Below are 19,700 nucleotides of genomic sequence, written 5' to 3'. Positions count from 1 at the left end.
TATATATCACTTAGAGTTTTCCAAAAAAATGTGTCCTAGTTTGGGTTATTAGTGAAAACTTTCTGATAAAATTAGAAATTGAACCACGGGAAGAGAACATTATGTTGCTGCTTCACCAGCTAAGACTAGAATGAAGCCATGGGCTGTTGAAGTAATTAATGTTCTACATTTTTGCTAAACTAATAGAAGTTAAATGGTTAACAATTGGTTTCTCAGAAAAGGTCTGAGTAATTTTAGAGTCTTAAGGTGAGTCAACCATGGCATGTTAATAGATTAAAAGAACACATTATTGGCATAAGTATGGTGTAAAACTCTTCTGTTCTACTTGGTCTACATAAGGCTTTGCTATTTTCCTAAGCACCAGAATAGCATAACACATGGCCAGTCTCCCTTATTGAAGGTCTTTGCAGGCAGCATAATGGTTTTAAAGGGCTTAAATGTTTTTTTCATTCCTGTAAATGCACCTAGGAACAGTGTAATGGAATTGTGGATTCATGTCCCTATGAAAACATTTTGTTATTAGGTAAATATACTCCAAATTCTAGCAGACTGGGCTTGAAGCACATATCTGATGCTATGAGATTTGTCTTATGATGTTGCCACTGTAGGATGTTTTTCTGCTTCCCCTATAGGAAAAACAGATTTCTGAAGTGGGGAATAGTGTGTGATGTTAAATGTAGGCTTTGTGGTTATTCACTCCCAACCCCCTGCAGAAACTGTTTCCAGCCCTATACAAGTGTAGTGTTGTCCTTGGATCTTTCTGTGTTGTAGATGAAGGTGTAAATTAATTACAGAGCTGCATCTTTAGTTTTTTTCTCATGTACAATTGAACTGCTGGGAACACAGGCCTTGTCCTTGACACTGCACCAATGACAACAGGCACATTATCATGGCAAGGTCACTAATGCACTGAAAGGAAGAATTGCTTGATTTGGGAAAGCTCACCAGAGCTGTGAGTGTCTGTTCTCAGCTGCACTGTTTGCTTCTCCAGTCCAGTCTGATGGCCATGCTGGTGTTACCTAACAGAGCCTGATACGGTATAGATTACTGTGTTTTTCCAAATGGCCTGGACTTGAACATTTATGACAAAGCTACCTGTCTTCCTGCATATTTTTTGTCTTGAGTATAGTGGGAAAATTTCAGTTGTTTGACCTTCAGTATATGAAGGTCAGGTTTTAGATTTACTTCCAGTATTTAAAAACATAGCTGCATATATTGATGTTGATCCCAGTTCATGTGAAACTGAAAACAAACTTTTCTCCTAGTCTCTGTCACTTACAGTAAATGCTACCTTGTATTGCATTAGTTAGATTACTGTTTCCATGTTAATTTGGAAGGTGAACAAATTTGAAAAATCGTGGTTTGGCATTGGTTTCATTTTTGTTCTTCTAGTATATCTGAATTGTTCTTCTAGTATATCACTCTTCTAGTATATCTTAGTTTAGCTTCCAAATAAATATGAAAATTGTTACATAAATGTATGTATGTTTTTATTGACCTTAATTCTTTCTTCAGTGACTGTTTTTTTTCCTTTATATACCTGGTAGGCAATACTTTTTGCTTACTATTTTAAAATTGATTTAAAATTGCAAGGAGAAATTCTCATGTATTCACAGTTTATATTACACATACTTGCTATGTATGTTATGTGAAAATTTATGTTTTAATGCTTAATGCCTTTTGGTTTCAGTAATGCTTTTTTTAGCTATTTAGGATATTTTAAAAATTAATTTTATATTTGGTTTTAATAAACTCAAGGACATAATAATTCCAGTACAGCATGTGTTTAATCAAGTGATTTTTTTTTGCTTGCTGAAGTTTACAAGAGACTGGGGGGAATTTAGGCTTAGTATATCTGGTTTTGTTCATAGCTAGCTTTTTAAAAATAAATTCTCACTTTTCAGACTTTCAAGGCTGCTGTCCAGTTCAGTGTTAGTTCATTAACCAGACACAAGCAGACTGTATGCACTTTGACATTATTTTAACTCTGTTTTGTGTCTTGCCAGGCTGGTGAGCCCACAGGTGATACGAATGGATGGCTTTTTTCTTGCTCGGGATTGTTAGCCTTTGAATGAATGTATTTCAAGCCTGTTTCTTTTATATTGCTGATATTTTTTTTTGCTGCAGTTACTGTGGGCCAAATGAATATTCTTCCAGCTGACACTTTAATGGTATATGTGAGAGTTGCATGAGAGTGGGAATATAATGCCCCCCTAAAGAGATTAAGGATTGAATTACAAGAACTTTCTACACAGCTGACTTTGGGAATGACTTTTTAGCAATGTGTGCTTGTGTATATACATAGAATAGTGGTATACAAGCTTAGGTTGCCTGAGGACTTCTCATGGCACATAGCCTACTTCTGTTTTTTCCTTCCTGCTTCTGAATCCAAAGACTGGAGTTTGAAATCCCCATAGTTTGTGTAAATTTGGAACTACAGATTGCAAGTTTTCCTGCTTACAGCAATCTGTTTTCTTTTGCATGCTCTATATTTCTCGGAACGTTATTTAACAGTTTTATTTGTTTCAATCTCCAGTACAAAATGATGGGGGGGAAAAAATCACTTAAAAAAAAAAAAGAGAAGAGAATGATTCAAGACAGTGATAAAGCAGGAAAGGAATTTTAATCCTTTCAGTACTAGCAACTAGTAAAAAAAACAATGTGTGCAATCTGAAAAGGACGAATGGTTTATCCCTTTCCTTGTGTGCATTAAATACTGAGCTCAAGTGTGCCTGGCAAAGCGAACAAATGTGACAGAGGCTCTCGGCGCTGTGTGAGCAGAGCTGTGCGGCGGGGAGCGGCCCCGGGAGCTGCTTGCTGTGATCTCTGGTGCCATCTCTAGGTGGGACACCTGCTGTTGACAAACACGCGAGTGACTGGAATCACTGGAAGAAATTTCTGACCTAATTGAGTAGTGTATTGCTAAGGAAATAGTCTCGTGGCATTCTTTAGCTTTAAATCTGTAGGATTTGTTTTAGTATTTTAATAGTTTTAAAACAGAGACGTTAAGATCTTTTCTGTTAAGCTTAAATTTCAAAGTAGCCACAATAATTTGATTTTAGATGTTGGAAAAAACTCACTGAACAATGTCTCAAAGGAAAGCTTTTGCTTTAGAACATGGAACTCAATCTGGAGTCTCTCACAGTTGCATGAGGACACCTTTGTATTTAGTGGGTAATGGTGTGTGAAGGACTTTGGTCTGATCTGTGGTTTTCCCATCTATCTGCACATGCCTGTGTGTTTAGTGTCTGGCATGTAGAGACTGGCCAGCTCATTCTCTTCTAGGGCCTTTTGCCAAATTGTTTTTTCATACAAAGAAAACAAAAGAGGAAGTAAGGAAACAGCTGATAGGTCTGCAATTTCAGCTAAAACTTGATGCCAAGGCAGAGTGGAAAGGAAACTCGCTAAACATCTTGCAATTACAAAATAGCTCAGTATCACCTATGAGGTGGGAAGGATTTTGACCAGCTAAGTCTTAAAAATCTCAATAACTGGAAATGCAAAACTTTTCTGGTCAATCTGTTCCAATGCTTAACTATCCTCGTGGTGAAAAAACTTCACCCTATTTTTGATTGAAATTTATGTTTCAATTTATTTGTAGTTTCTAGGGTTTTTCCATCATGCAACATGGACTTGGCTTAGTCTTTGGGGTAACCCCAGTGTAGGTACTGGAGGGCTGCATTTAGGTTCTGAACTCTTTATCCAAGCTTAAACAAGCCCTGTAGCCTCATCCTCTCTTTAAGGGTCAAGGCTTCTGAAAACCCTCTCACCATCTAATGGCCCTTTGCAGAACTTGCTCCAGGTTATCAAAATCCTTGTATTGAGACCTCAGAATGGAATGCCGTGTTCTAGATGCCCTACTCAAAGTACCAAGCTAAGGGGAATAATAATTATATGTTACGACTGGCTGTGTTTCTCTTAATGCAGCTCCTGTTCACCTCCTTTGCTGTTAAGGCATGCTGCAGCTTGTGTTCACTCTGTTCAGAATCTGTCAATGTGAATATTTGAAAAGGGATAAAGTTAAACTAACCTCATTTTCACCTACAGTATGGGAGTCGTCTTTGTTTACAAAGCAAACAGTAATGTCTTCATAACCTTTTTAAAATTGTGATAGTTTTGTATAACTTCTTACTAGGATAAGCTGATGTAGTCTGGAGGAAAGAATTTTGTATGTCTGGTTCCTTGTGCAATTAAAAAAAAATCTGTGTTTAATCAGTAGAAGTTTGTATTCAGAATGGAATGGTACCTCAAGCAGTTAATCATGATCTTAGTGGAAGTCTTGTGAGGAGATACCTGCATATGTAGAGTACATTATTAAAGTGCAGGATGGTCTCTTTCTGTTTCTGAATTTTAACTCCAATATCTTCACCTTCACTGTACAAAGTTATTCTTACCTGTTGTATTAACAAGCTGTTCCAGTGAAAATCCCTGACCTGTTGCACTATGTTCAAATACCTTCTTTGCCTTAATATTTATAAAGATTCAGTACTGGTTAGCTTGATGATATGCTATATCTGATTGTTGTACTCCCTGTTATTGCACTGGTCCTTTATGCCTGTATCTGTGTGTGTGTATTGCCCATTATTTATATCAGCTACTTCTCTGGACACATGATGTGCTTGTTTTATTTCAGCAGCTAGGATAGTCCTGGGCTATTCAGGAGCTTCCTTGCTTTCTCTGTGTTAACTTTACAGTAAGGAAATGGTATTTGGCTTGCTATATATTTTGCCTTCAATTCTTGAAATTCAGCCTGTTTGTACAAGGAAAAGAATGTAAGTCTTGAACCAAAGCTGAAAAAGTCTTCTAGGGGCAGGCTTCTGATCAAAGTGAATTCAAAAGCAAATAAACGAAATCCAGATGCTCAGTTCAGGATGTATACACAAGCAATAAAACTCTGCTGTTTCTAAATGTCTCAATTTAGAAGTAAATAGAGAACTTAAAAATTCACTTTTTAAAAAAATCTAATAGCTTTTTATAAACTTGTAATAATTACATCTTGAAGCCAGATTCAAAGGTAGCTATATAAATTATGACATCTTACTCTTTTAGTGTTTTCTTTACTAATGTAGCTGAGAAAATGCTTGCAGATATGATAGTGCTTGATCTTTGAGTCTTTGATATGTCTCCTCAAATATGCTGAGGTTGGGCATTTGACATTCCCTTGCAAGGCTGAGCTGAGCCTGCTTCTCTAGTTACACCTGTGAGAGCTCTGTGTTGTGTGGCTTTTCTCATAGAATCCAAGAGCAAATTAGCATTTAAATAACCACACGCACTTTTAGATTTGTGGATAGATAAAGAAATTATTCATTTGCAAAATCAGTATTTTCCAAAGCATTGTTCTCATTTGCATGATTTATTTCTATGCGTAGTTTATCTGTGCATGAATTTTCCTTTATTTAGTTATCTGGTGGCTTTGTAGATAGAATCTGCCACACTGGAAAAAAAATAAGCCTGTGAAGGTACAAAAAGTGACTGCCAAACATAGCCTGCAAGAATTCATAAGTAATTCAAGGAAAGAAAAACCCATCTCTTACCTTTGTGTGAGAAAGAGAATCATCCTTTGTTTTTTTAATGTTAATGTCACGAATAGTGGTGAAATGAGATGCTTTTTTGCCTCTGGCCAAGCTGTATAGAATAGTTGTTACTGGTTGTTAATGGGATCACTTGGAGCTGACAGGACAGAAAGATTTATTTTTAATACAAATGAATGACACTGAAGAAATCATAATGTTTCTCACAAATTCAGTAGAATCATAGTTGTTTTAATGACTAACAGCACTGTGTGAAAATGTCTTGCTTTTCAGTGCGTGAAAGGATGACTTCATGCATTTCATGATTATGATTCAAGTTTTGGTGCGTTCTTTAATATCTTTCTGTTCCTTCTCACAATACAGTTTAAAGGAAAGAAGGTTCTAAGTTATTTTATGAAATTGTTTAATTACAGTAGTTTTATTTCTGGATTTTTTATCTATATCTTATTTTGAAAAACTTTCTTCTGATCTCCAAAATTTACATATACTTGCTCATTCAATGTGTTTTGTGATTTGTTTTCAAAAAGCTGTATTTGTTTTTCTTATGAAAATGCTAAGCCTCCCGAATATTTGAGTCTTGGTCAATGTTTTTTTAAACATTTACTTCTTCTATATATACAGTATTTCCAGTGAAAAGGCTGCAGAAACTGCTTTTGGGCTAGGAAATAATTTTTTTATGCATAGTGCTCTTATCTTTGAGTGTTTATCTCTCTTCTGTACACTATATTTATGAAAATGTGCATTAGTGTTTGCCACAAAATCTTTTGGCCTACTGGTATGGAAATTTTTCCCCTGTGTGTGGACATTGTTAGCTGAAGATGGGTCTTGAGAGAACCATGTACAGTTAGCAGAAGGGCTTTTAACCCATCATAGTGCTGCAGTGCTTGGTAAAGGGCTCTAATGTACCTTGGTTGTGCATCCTGCTCTGATTTGTGCAGTGCATACATTGCTACATTTCAAGCACACTTGTTATGAGATGACTTTGAAATGTTTTGGGCGCCTGTTCATGATGAGCAGCTTGATCACAAATCCTCAGCAAAGGAATGCCTTTTCCTCACCTCTCTGGGTATGCCTCTTTTACATCTCATAGTCTGCATCGGAGCTTGAAGGAAGCACTTGCTGTTACAGGACTAAGGAGTTTTGGGTCTTGTTGGAAGGGTGGTGGCAAGTGGAAGAGGAGAAAAATGATATGGTAATGACCCTTAGTTCTAAAAGTATCCCAAAGAAGGCAAAAGAACAAAAAATTGAGACTAAAAGTGATTTATTCTCAACATAAGCTAATTGTAGCCAGGATTAATCTGCAGAAGCATAATGTTCTATGAAGGTGGCTGAGGAAAATTTTGGTGGTGAGCAGGATTGTTAATCTTTGCTCTTCGTGGATAGAGCATGAGGGACAAGCCAAGTTTCCATGTGCTATTTGAGTTCCTAGAGCTGTTTGTGCAGGAAATGTACATTTGGACTGACTGCATGTCTTGTATTAGTCATTGAAGATGTTTCTGGCCTAGATACTGGACATGTGCCAAGTTACCTAAAAATGCATTTCCTTAGTTTTCCTTAACTTCTTGGATACTTGTACTTTGTTAATGTCTCCAAACCTTACAGTCTTCCCAAAAGAGTACTTGGGAAATGCAAGAATTTCTTTGTGAGATGCCTTGTGTGCATTCAGCTATGAAGGTAATCCCTCCCTCCCTTTTCTGACTCAGGAATGTTTCATCCACCTAATTTGTTCTTTTTTGTTTTTTGAAGTTAGAACTTTTAGCCTTCTGTCTGGGTTCAGCCATTCAGCAGTCTGAAAGATGCATATTTTTCCCACTGATGCTTTGTAGCAATGAGAATTTCACCTAGGTGGTCACAGCAGAAATTCTTCACAATTTTTAAAGGCACTGTAAAAATTAAAAATATCTCTGTCTTGTCTTGGACATAAAAAGTAAAAATCATCATCTTAGTGGTTCAATGGTGTAAGATTTATCTTAAAATTTCATTCAAGTTTGTCCTATAAAGATAACACCTGCCCATAAAATAAAATATGTGGTTTTGGAAAGGCTAGTTTCCTTATATACCTCCTTCTCCCCTTAGTAGTCCCCCACCCCACCACTTCTCCCAGTATATGTGGAAGAACTGGGAGCAAAGTTGCAGAAAGTTTAAAGGGAGAGCTCAAGATGCACAGTATATTCTAGAGTTGTTTTGATTGATGCAAAATACAGTCAGTTGTACATCTTGGGGTAAAAGCAAAATGATACAGATGAGATTTAATAGCTTGAAATTACTCCTACATTTTTTTCAATATACTTCATTGTGTTTCCAGTAAAGGTGTTAAGTGGGGGTCTTAACAGGACAAGATAGTGGGAACTGAGTTTGCAAGCTGCTTTCAATGCTTCTTGTGCAAAATTAATAAGGTGCTTACCAATGTATGGAACTGTCAGGTTAGTGTTTCAGAGTACACAGGAGGTTCTTTTCTGCCCAGGAGTTAGACTTTTCCCAGCCGTGCTAATTAGGCTGAGAAGACAATGCCTGCATATTCAAACTTTGCCTTGTCACTGCATTACAGCCTTACAAAAGGAAATGAAATTCTAGGTTAATTCAAGGCTCAAAATAGCATTTCTCTTGCAATATGCATTACTCTTTCCTTGCCACTTTCTTCTCTCCCTGATCTACATGGAATATTCCATTCATTACTGCTTAGGAAATCAGTTATTTTGCAGTCTGCAAATGCTGAAATGACGTTAGAGGAGAAATACTTGTTTGCAACCAAAACTATTTTTGAACAAACGCTTCATTTTAGAAATTCTAGCCAGCTAAGAAAAGCTGAATTGAGATTTTTTGCTGTAAAATAATTTTGTATTGCATTTCATCAAATGATTCCCTGTGATGCTCATGTGTTAGGTAATCCTGACAGAGGAGTATATGAAATAGAATACGAAGAGGTACTTAACTGGTATGGAACAGGATTTCACATCTTTTGTAGAATATTTGCAAGGATACATTTAAGTTTTTCAGCTATAGTTAACCAAAACAGGTTAAGAATTTTTCATGAAACTTAAAGCATTTATATTTTAGCCTGCTGCTTTTTCTCTACGGTGTTTCTACCTCTGAATGAATCCAAAGGGAAACCTGGCACTCACTCAACTGTTTTGACTATTAAATAAGTGTGTTTTTTCTCATTCTGTTGAGATGGTGTTTAGCTGTGACTGAAAATAAACCTTTTAAATGTTTGGATATATACCTGCTATGCTGAAACAATGGATTGCTTATGCATTGTAACAACAAAGGTAAGACAAAGCTTTTGATTAATGCATACAATCTCGGAAGTTCTTGCTGAATCTTTCTTCCAGTTTTTGCTGCTTGTAATGAAAATGCCTTGATGGTTTTCTTGTGTTGATCTTTTTTAAACTTTAAACTGCACAGATCATCAGAATAAATTCCATGGTTGTTGCTAAGAACAATCATAGATGTTAATGCTTTGAAGAACTAATTTATGCACATATTGAAAAGTGTAGTAGAATGTTTTTTTTCTCCTCATTCTGCAGTAAGGCACTCTTTTGTAAAAATTCACTCTCTTTAAATGTGCTGAAATAGTAGTTTGCTTTTTATTCCAGAATAAGAATTCCAAATGATGTTTTACATAACCTTTATCAGGACATGTTTAAAATAATCATCAAAGAGAAGAAGATGAATCTGGCAAGCTGTGTTAGGGATGGATATATTTCAAGATGCTTTATTATTTTGACATCTTGCTTCTTTAAGATGAAGACACCCAGATAACTTAGAGTCATTACTTCTGTGGTAGGATAAAGTTTTATGTAAGTTTGTTTTTAATGCAGTCCACTTGTAACTGCTAAAGATAAAATCTCATGCATAAACTTAATATATTAGTACTGTGCTTGTGAAATATGGACTTGGTTAGTTTGGTTTTTTGGAGGCTTTTATTTTCTTTCAAGTAGTAAAATTGTTCTGTATTGCTCCCCTTTCCCTGGATGTTGAGATAGTTGCTAGTTTAAATTTTTTTTTTTTTTTTTTGACAGACTGATTTAACTTCTAGCATTCTTCTGGATAATTTGAAACCATAAAACTTGCTTATACAAACTTCTCCTTTTCAAGAAGTAGAATAAAATTGAGTGTCTTTAAGAATATTAGATTAATTTAGTGATAGCTTTTATAAAAGAAAATATGCTTTCTAGGTTTTTTGACACAAGGAAGCAAAGGCTGACTGGAATGAATGAAATTATCTTGTCTCTAACTAGCAAAGGAGTCTTTCTGGTGTCTGAACTGTCACAGTTCTTTTTGAAGTTAAATATACCCTTTAAAATCATGTTTGAGTGATATTAATTTGTGGAATTTCAGCTTTATTTATTTTAGAATTTTCTATTTTGTACAGTTAGATTGGTATTGGATATTACTTCATTTCAGTTATATTGATATATGCACCTTAATTTTACTGTGCTTATTTTAGAAAAGGCAGAGCTGTCATTTTTATAGCTGAAGCGCATGTCTTTAGTTTTGTTTTGTGCATGTGTTCACCTTCACATATCTACTTGTCTAAGAGCAGAAAGACAATTTATATGGAAAGTTAAGCCAACAGAAAACATTCTGTGAAAAAAAGAGAGCTGTTTTCTAGTATGATTAGCCTAGCTCTGTGCTGCTAGGAAAGTAAGACTGCTCACAGAAATGTTGTACAGGAGAGGGAGAGATCATCTCTGCACAGCACAGACTTACATGGGTTAGACTGATGCTGCAATTCTACCTGGAGTTATCAGCACTTCATCCTTCCTGCCTGCTTCTTGTGAAGTTTTGGCCTCATTTAACTAAATGCTGCTGTACTACCTTGTAGCATCAACTAAAGCTGTTTATTTAAAGTGGGGCTTAGAAAAGAGCTGTGTGCTTCCCTGTGTACCTGTGTGTATCTAATTACTTGGAAGTTGTGGTCTAATGAAAAGTACGTTCCTTGGTTTTGTGCATAAACCTATATTTCAAATCTCAAGAAAAACCAATGCATGTAAGGCAATTTTGAAATTAGCATTAATGTAATGTATGATAGGATTAGTAAAAATGTTAAGTGCTTCCCCTTTGTGTACATTGAGTGGAGGCATATTTGAAACAATTCATTGTTACTAATTTCTGAGAAGAGAAGAATTTGGCCAGTGCAATGAATTTTCTAGTGGATTTCAGAAGTCTTTTGTAATTTGATCTGTGATACTTCTATTTTGCTTAGTTCAGAATTCAGAACTAGTCACAATAGGTGAAGAAGGTTGTTAAACTAATTTCTTTCCTGTCTTCAAAGGTTCTAAGTGGTTTACTTTGCCCAAATCTAGTGCAAAGAATACTGATTAATACAGTATTTTTTCCTCCTTATGTGGGCACATTGGCTTGATGTAGGTAGGGAAATTTGCATCACTGCAACCATGGATACTATTAAGAGCAGGCACGTGGGCTGAGCTTACAGTAATGATTTTTATTTAAGTCACAGTTTTAAATGAGTTCATGGCACTTAAAAATACAGAATATGGAAAGTCGTTGATTCCTCCAGAAAAGCAATTTTTAGCAGTCATTCTTAACTTTGTTCCATAGTATACTTCCAGTAAAGGAGTTAGATTTAAAATGACAGTGATCTAGAATAGCTTTAAATAATATATCTAGCCTGACAAGTGTGAAAAAACAATTGTTTTGAACCATTTTTATTTCAAAATACCAAGAAGTGTCCTTGGATGTCTGCAGAGCACTATCAGTATGGTGCAGTCCTTGTTTCTGACCGTAACCAAACTCCAGTAACTCAGGAGAGGAGAAATGTATAATGCATCAACCTGTTACTAAGGGAGGAAGGTGAAGGGTTTTTTTCCTAAGTTGTAAATCTTAAGCCATGAGACCTCATAAATTCTGGGTCTGAGCTCATGATGTGGCTGCAAGGAGCCTGACTACAGGAGCACAGTTACAGCTGGTGTGGCTCAAGTGGGGAAGGTAACACTGAGTTTGTATGATTCCTGCAGCTTTCCTCACTTGGCTGTGCCTTCCGCTGCAGTTCAGAGTCCCGTTGTTGTTACAGTCAGTTTTTGGACTTTGCTTCAGCTTAAATGAATTGTGCGTAATTGAATTTGCACTGAAAGTGATCTTGTCCAACCATCTGCTTAAAGAAGGGGCAGCATCAACTTAGATCAGGTCACTCAGGGCTTTGATTTGGTTTTGTTTTCTTGCTGTGCATAACAAGGGCCCAATTTTGTTTTCTTAGTGTCTCCTCTGAGACATGAGAAGGCTGTTATCTGCTCCTGCCCAGGGCCTTTCTCTGGGTGAACAAGCCCTGTTCCCGGAACCTTTCTTCATTGTGTTTCAGCCAAGTGACCGTCTTGGTGGTTTTCCACTGTACTTGATCCTATATTCCAGGTCTAACAAGTATTTAAAGAAGCATAAAGAGAGATTGCAATGCGCGTTTTAGCCTTCTGTATTATGTACTGCTTGCATAAAACCTGAAAATCTCAATGTTGGTAGAAAATGTGAGAGGCAATTGTGTGAAAACAGAAATAGTGAAAAGCTAAGCTTTTATGTATAAACTTGATGGAGAAATTACTTGGTGGGCCCAAAGGGATTAGTTAAGTGGAGGAACAAAATACAGAATTTAAAATTGTTGATGAGATGTAAATGAGTTATATGGGCAGTTTTAACACTGAAATCTTAAGAAATATTTTCAGTACTTAATAGTACACTACAGTTCTTCCAAGTTGGCACACTTGAATGAAGTGTCATAATGGGTTTTGGCCAAGGACTTCCTTTTGCCAACATTCCATGTCCTCACTAAAAAGCAAATTGCTTTCCAAACATATTTGATTGGGTAAATCATAGTTGATGAATCAGTTGAGGAATACTAATAGTAAATAATTTGCCTTTGCTATGTCATCTGGTTACAGTGTTGAAGAAAAGGGTGCAGAATCATTTATAGAAGCTTTGGCAAGTGAAAAAATGGTGCAACTCTAGTGTTGCAGCATCTGCAGATGGTATGATATTGTTATTGCCTGTAAGCTTGATATACAATGCAATGCCAAAGAAACAGCTGCCTACTAGGTAGTTGGGAAGTGTCAAAATCAAGGATGGTTGTCTGCAATCTAAAGGATTGGCCAGCTTTCATGTGGAATAGGAGACCAAGTGTGTGAGGAATGTTTGCCATGTTGGGCTTAAAGGGTATTTGACAAAATCAGTGAGGAATACATGCTGAGAATACTGACCTGGTGGTCATGCCAGGAGAAACAATGTCCCAACTGCCTGGATTTGTGGTTGCGAACAGTCCTTTAAAAAGTTTGAAGTTTTAATATAAAGAATGAACTTAGGCAGAGGGTCATGTTTCTAATCTCTACAGGGAAAATAAAGAAACCCAGTGCAACATCAGATAGCTGGTGGTTAATTTTAGAGGTTGTAGCTAAAGAAATTAAGAAATACTGTGTTTTGAATTCTATGGATGGAACTGAAAGTGGCTTCTCAGAGTTTTGAAGATGACACCAAGAGTGATCAGAGAGCAATGATGGAGGCAATGATGAAGGGGCCTGATATCCAAAATCTAAAAAGCTGTATGAGGAAGTAGGAGAAAACTTTTACTAACTTAAGGCAAATCATTAATAGAAGTTTACATTTTTACTGTGTGTGGATTACAAGGATGTAATAAGCTTTCTGCATTTAACTTCTTTCTAAGGGAGTTCTCTTTCTGTTAACATGTTATTTGGCATTCTCCCAACCAACAGCAGTTTAAGACCCAAGAACTTCCTGAGCCAGAGGCACTTATTCTGTAGAATTCTTTGGCTTTCCCTTAGGTGGATTATCTAGTCTCATCAAAATGTACCTAGAATATAGACCAAAGGTTATAAATCTGTGCTGTTTGCTTCTTATACAGAGCATCTTCTAAGTTAATCTTTGTTTACTTGTGTTTGCTTGCTCTCTCTATATGGCTGCAAGCATACAGGGTTGTTTAATTGATAACCCAGAAGTTAATAGGATTGTGTAGTTATTCATGCTGGCATCAGTGATGTTGGTATTTGCTGGAGTTTGTGTGCTCCAAGAAACTGGATACCAGGCACCAGAGATGTTTGTATGAAGCTGATGAATTTTGCATGAAGCTCTTGTGTTATTGTGTGTGTTTGTACCTTATTTCTCCTTCTGCTTTAAATGAAAAAGCTGCTAATAAATACTAGAAATAAATGACAAATTGATTACATGTGGTTACTGCACCAGAGAGTTGGACTGAATCTCAGAAAATGGTGCGGAACATTTTTAGAATGGAGATGCTGAAAACAGTAGTAAAAAAGGAGAATAACTTTCTGAAATCACTCCTACAAATAAGACTCCTTCAAAGCATCTTTGTGACTCCATTTGCCTGCCTGGAACTGTGTGGATTTATTTCAGAGGAGCTGAAATAGATGATCATAACCTGAGTAATTTTCCAGGGATGAGTGGCAGCAGAGTGGTGAAGCATTCATTCCTGATCACTTTTGCTTTGCTGACCTTGTTTATTTTGGGAAAATAATTCAATCTATGGCTGCACGAGTGACTGTGAAACCCAGTTGGTGCAGCTGAGAAGGCTTCTACCCCTTTCACCTGCTAGGAACCTGGTAGAACTCTGTATGCTTTTCTGCTGGCTATTGAGTGAAAACAACTCATGGGAAATTCAAATAAACACTAGACTATTGCAAGAAAGCTGATGGGATGGAGAATTAACTGTTGAGCAGCTGATGTGATTCAGCTGCCTGTGGAAAGGCAGGTAACATGGTAAGACTTAACATCTCAACACTTTAGGAAAGTGAGAAGAGCAGTGATTCTCTCTGCAGCAGAATCAAACTGTTTGCTCAGTTTGGCTGCTGCTCATGGAACTGGACCCTCTGAGTGAACAACTTTGGCATAGTTTCCTGTTGTAATGAAAACAGTGGGAGAAAACAGTGGGTGAATAAATGTAGGGTTGTTCGAAGTTGGGCATATGGTCTCCAACACGATTCCTTCAGTAGACAGAGCTATTTAGATTTCTTGATGGCAAAAACCCCAAGAGGCTTCCTCTCTTATTTGAAGTGAGATTCCAGGATGGCTGTGCTCACTGGCTGATTATCTGGTATGCTGCTAGTCAGATATGTTTTACTAGCCAGCACTGTGCTTGATCACTTCTTTTGTCAATGCAGTGCATTGCACCAGGGCTTTGTTAACATGAGGGGTGTTTTTACACTTTATTTGAGGCTTAATCATAGTCTGATGTTTTGTCAGGGGGTATTAGTCATACTTTCATAAGTGGGAATAACATTACTTGAATCTCATTCCTAGGACTGGTGTTTACCAGACAAAAAAAAGTAAAACTTTGAGAACATATTCAGGTGAAGAACATCAGTATTTAAGGGATATTCAACCTTGTTAGGTTAGTGTGTTTGTATGTTTCTTTGAAGACCATACACTGCCATATCTTGGTTTGGAGGAGGGAAGGACATTCTTTAATGAAATTCTAATGCATACTTAAAATATAACTGAGAGCTGCTGTCTTAAAGGTCAGTGTGGGCAGGAATCATCAGCATTTTCTGAATTCATCTAGATGCCCAACAAAGAATGAACAGGCCTTAGGGGGTTTTAGTGACAAACCCATATTCCCTGGAAGAATGATTCTCTGCCCTCTATGCTGTGAAAACATTAGAACAATAATTACTTCCTTCTTTCAGTCTTTGTGCTCTAACAGTGAGTTTACTTGTGCCACAAATAAGATTTGTTGAGGACATTTTTTGCTCTTGCCTTGGTGGGGCTGCATGTACCAGCCTTCATTCACAGTTCTCTCAAATGTTCCTTTGAGAATCACTGCAGAGAATTCTCACTTCTCTGGATGTTATTTCTTGCCTGTTGGAAAAATGGTGTGATAGTTGAAGTTGAATTTAGCCTCCTGCATTTGGGATGCCTTTATTACCTGGTGAAGACACCACTGCTGAGGCGTGCTTTGCATGTTGTATAGGTGACACACCACTTGCACATCTTGCACCTCAAGCTCCAGAGCTTTTCTCTTAAGCAAACTCCAGAGACTCTTCTGGCTTTCCAGCTGCTGGGGTGGTGGGTTGGCCAAACGTGGTAGCACTGAATCCAGAATGGAACAGTCACTTCTTGCATTCTTGTAAGGTTCTTGGACTTGGATAACACTCTGTAGGTGGAGTGTTGTAGTTATGAATTTGGTCAGTTTTTCTCATGGAGTTAAAAGATAGCCTTTCACTTTTGTATACTCATTATTTCTTTGAAAATATGTAGTAATTCAAAAGTGTACACATTTGACTTGTAGTATATTCCTGTATGTTTTTGTAAGTGTTTTACCCAGGAGGAGACTTTGGTTTGATTCTTCAGTCTTCTTTTTACTTTGGAAAAAAACAAACTCAAACCCCAAACCATCCATATATGTGGTGAAATGCAAGTATATATATCACATGTCTGACTCTGAAAAATCTACTGCTTTGGTTGCTTTAGCTTTAGTTTAGTTAATTCAGGTACAATTCTTCTCAAAAGAGCTCCAGACTCGAAATGAAGAAGAAATTTCTGTCATAATTCTGCAGTCTGAAGTGATAATGCTGTTGCAGTTAATTTTAAAAAGAATCCCCAACCAAATCACCTTTCTCTTGCTATTTGTAATTAAATTCTATAATAACAGTTACTCAAGAAAGCAAAAGGAGGACTACTTTATTACATGAAATCTTTCTTACCTGCTGGGTTTCATCTTTCTTCAAGCTAAGGAAATGGCGAGGGAATACTTAGTTAACTTAGTGACCTAAGTACTTAACTTAGTATTTAACTTGGTTATCTGTTATGAATAAATGCATCTTATTGAAATACGCTTTGGAGGGCGTCAGGGTATTCTGAGGAGATGGAAAAGTTCTGTTTTGCAGTGTGTTATATAAGGGCCAATTGCACATTGCGCATACACAGCTGGAAGTACTAGTAGAGTGGTGAGGGAAGTGCTGTCTGGGAAGGAGGGGCAGAAAAAAAAAGCTGGAAGATTTTGTCTTGATGGCTTAGGGAATATGTTTTCAAACCCAAAAGATGGTAGTGACTTTTCAAATGAGATGATACTGAAATGGGAATAATAAGAATTAAGCCAAAATAAATTAAAGCTGGAAAGGAAAAGGATCCTTGCTGTTAAAGTAATTAGTTCATAAAAGACTTTTATAATAATAATGTAGATAACACAATCTCATTATGATGTAGCTAGATGATTTAAAAGATCATATTAAGTTGTTTATTATGTGTTTAGGCTGTGTGAGAGACCTAGCAGAAAAATCTGTCTCACTTTGCATTTTGAACAAAAAGTATCAGATTGAGTTAGATCCAAAAATAAAGATTTTTAGTAATCTCAAATTCTTTGAGTACCATTTGTAGCATATTATAATGTATCTCTACTGTCACAGGGATTGTAAAAGTACATCTCTGATAACTCTAAACAGGAAAGTTAATTTCAAAATAGGATTTTTTCAACTCAGTGACTGCTAACTGGCAATCTGAAAACCTTTACTTTTTCTACCACTAATTAAAATGTTTCTTCATCTGTTCATTCAGGGACTCAAATAAAATTTAGGTTCTGTACATTGGCTCACCAGTGTTCTGCAATTTATAAACAGCACATCAAAACAACTTGGGCACCAGATTGTGATTGCAATAAAGGAAATGAAACCTTTCTGGTAGAGTCAACTTGTTTCTTCTCTGGTTTTGTTTTTAGTTCAGATCTGATGCTTGCATATCAGTGTGACTTTTTTTTTTGTCATTGTAGAGAGTGAAATGTGCTTCTGTAGAAGGAGGACTTTAGAAGCAGGAATATACTCTCATCTTTAATGGTTTGCATTCTTAGCTCTAAAGGTTGCTGTTGCCAGCAGGGAAATGTGGCAGTGGAGAACTGCTGCCCTCTGCTGTGATCAGTGGGCTTTGCTCAGGTGAACAAACGAACAATGCAGGATCTGCTTCCCAGAGCCTGCAAAGCTTCCTCGTCCCCCTGACATTTGAACTAGGTGAGGACGTTCTTTTGAACGGTAGAAAGGAATGAAGGGTTAACGACAGGTTACAGAGCTGATGTTAATTTGTTGACTTGCTGATCATGAAGCTGTAAAATCTTTTTGGTATTATCTATTTTTTCTATATTCCTGTATTATATTGGAAATTCCTTTATATAATTGATATTCATCCACATTCCTTATACAAATATATGCATGTGGTAATTTTCATGAAAATTGGATTATCCCAGCTTTCATTAGCCTAGTTAATGATTTTCTGTAATATGAGAATGGCTAACACTAAACCATTTTTCTTTTGGTGGTCTCTGCTTTTTTTCTGAAATGTCTTAAAGGGCTTTTGAGAACTCTGGCAAGTAGTGGTTGTATCTCTTTCTTTCTTAATTTAAACTTGTGTATCCTCAGCAATCCAAGTGCTATGAAAGTGACTTCAACTCTCTGATTACTTTCCTTACAAGATCAAATAAACAGACAAGGATTGTGAAAACTTTCTTGCCCGCATTCTGTTTTCTATGGCTTTGTTGGATGCTGCCCAGCACTGCAGTGCACAAGTGCATTAAGCTTTTCGTAATTTTCATTTCCTTTGCCTTTTCCCTTTCTGTTTGTTGTTGTATCAGCCTTTCTTTAATTAGTTAAAGAAAGGCTAGTTAATATGCCCAGGGGAAGCCTTGGGTTGATCTGAATCTCTGATGCTCTGGTAGTAGGTGATGCAAATTGAATTCTTCAGAGTATAGGTACTCCTTGAAAATGGACTTGGACTTGTGGGTAAGCTTTGTTGATCCTTTCCCACTTTGACTAGTAATTCATCTTAAGATGAGGCTTAGGTTAGACATAAGAAAGAAATTCTTCACTGAAAGGACAGATGGGCATTGGAATAGAGAGCCTGGGGAAGTGGTGCAATGCCCATCCCTCTAAGTGTTTAAAAGACACGTGCATGTTGCACTTGGGGTTATGGTTTAGTGGTGAACATGGTAGATCCTGGCCCTGATGAACTTTGAGGTCTTTTGCAGCCTTAGTGATTCTATTGATGATTGTAAATGAAGGACAAGTGCCCACCTCAGTTGCTATCCCACTCCTGAAATAGTGATTACACATTTTTATTAGACCCTGGTGTGTTGATTTGCTCTGTTCCTTTTTGATTTTATATTTTTGGCAATGAGTTCTGCAGTACTTTCTTTTCTTTGATTTCAAACATCTGGTGGGTAATTTAATTGTCTGCTAATGCCTGTGTTGTCTTAAATAGTTAGTAGTTGCCTTTTATGTGCCTTTTCTATGCCATTCATCTTTTAAAGATTGAATGTCATATTCCCAGCTCAGCTGCTTGCTTTTTATAAGATGAAGAGCTTTGTCGGTTAAGCTTCTCAAATAGAAGCCACTGAGTATCTTTATCCTTGATGTTATTCTCTGTAATTTTTTTTTTTTTTTGGTGGCTTTTATCAGATGAGGTGATCAGAAATGTTTCCAATAGGCAAGATTTGACTCTCAAACTTATACAGAAAAGTAATACTTTCTGGTGTTCTTTTTTTTTTTCCTCAGCTAGTAGTTTTGTTCCACTTGGTGGTTTAAAACCCCTCTACAATTTTAGTTGGCATTCTATTTTCTAGGTGTTAAAAAGGTTAACAGAGGAGAGGAAGAAGTGGAGAATGACCTACATTAGCTATCGCATGCTGTCACATTCACTCAGGTATTTGGGTCTAACTGAAGGAATTTCATAGCTGAAGTAGGGTGTTATTTTCTGTAGCATCTTGCTAAAACATACTAAGAAGAAATATTCTGTTTTGAACAGTTGTGAAATTAGTTTGCCAACAGCTGCTGGTGTTTTTTAAGGACTGGTGTCTGCCAGGACTGTTGCCCTAGATTCCTGCTGAAATGCTATGATTTAGAAACCTGTATTAATAATTTGCAGAAGCTTTGGGGTCAATAAGTAGCATTGAGTCCAGGATCAATATTTTGAAAGTTTGCTTGTGGTGAGGGAAATGGCACTTGGTAGTCATATAGCATTTAATGCATCATTGCTTGAATTCTTAGCAAAGTTTGGCTCTTAATTTGACAGTAATTTTCACTGTAAGAATAAGCATTTTATGTTAATGAGCATTTAGATAATTCAACCTGCTGTAAGAAAATGTGATTTGAGATTTCTTTGTGGAGCTCAAGTTCATGTCAAGTAACAGTCCCCACACTTTTTGCTTAA

The 19,700-nt window shown here is 36.8% G+C and overlaps 1 protein-coding gene across 12 annotated transcripts in view; it reads left to right on the top strand.

The window, feature by feature from the left end:
- Positions 1–19,700, top strand: part of DLG1 (discs large MAGUK scaffold protein 1) — a 141,859-nt gene that overhangs the window by 16,735 nt on the left and 105,424 nt on the right. The window contains exon 1 of one of the 12 annotated variants that reach the window (XM_021536898.2): positions 8,190–8,800. The exons of the other annotated variants lie outside the window; for them this stretch is intronic. Coding sequence (XP_021392573.2) covers positions 8,771–8,800 — 30 coding nt within the window. The 5' untranslated portion in view covers positions 8,190–8,770. Of the gene's footprint in view, positions 1–8,189; positions 8,801–19,700 lie in introns of those variants that run through there. 12 annotated transcript variants of the gene reach the window in all.

The sequence above is a fragment of the Lonchura striata genome, chromosome 10 (genome assembly GCF_046129695.1).
Source record: "Lonchura striata isolate bLonStr1 chromosome 10, bLonStr1.mat, whole genome shotgun sequence".
NCBI classification, from domain to species: Eukaryota; Metazoa; Chordata; class Aves; order Passeriformes; family Estrildidae; genus Lonchura; species Lonchura striata.
Note: the sequence above shows the minus strand (reverse complement) of the source record. Positions and strands in the feature narration are given on the sequence as shown.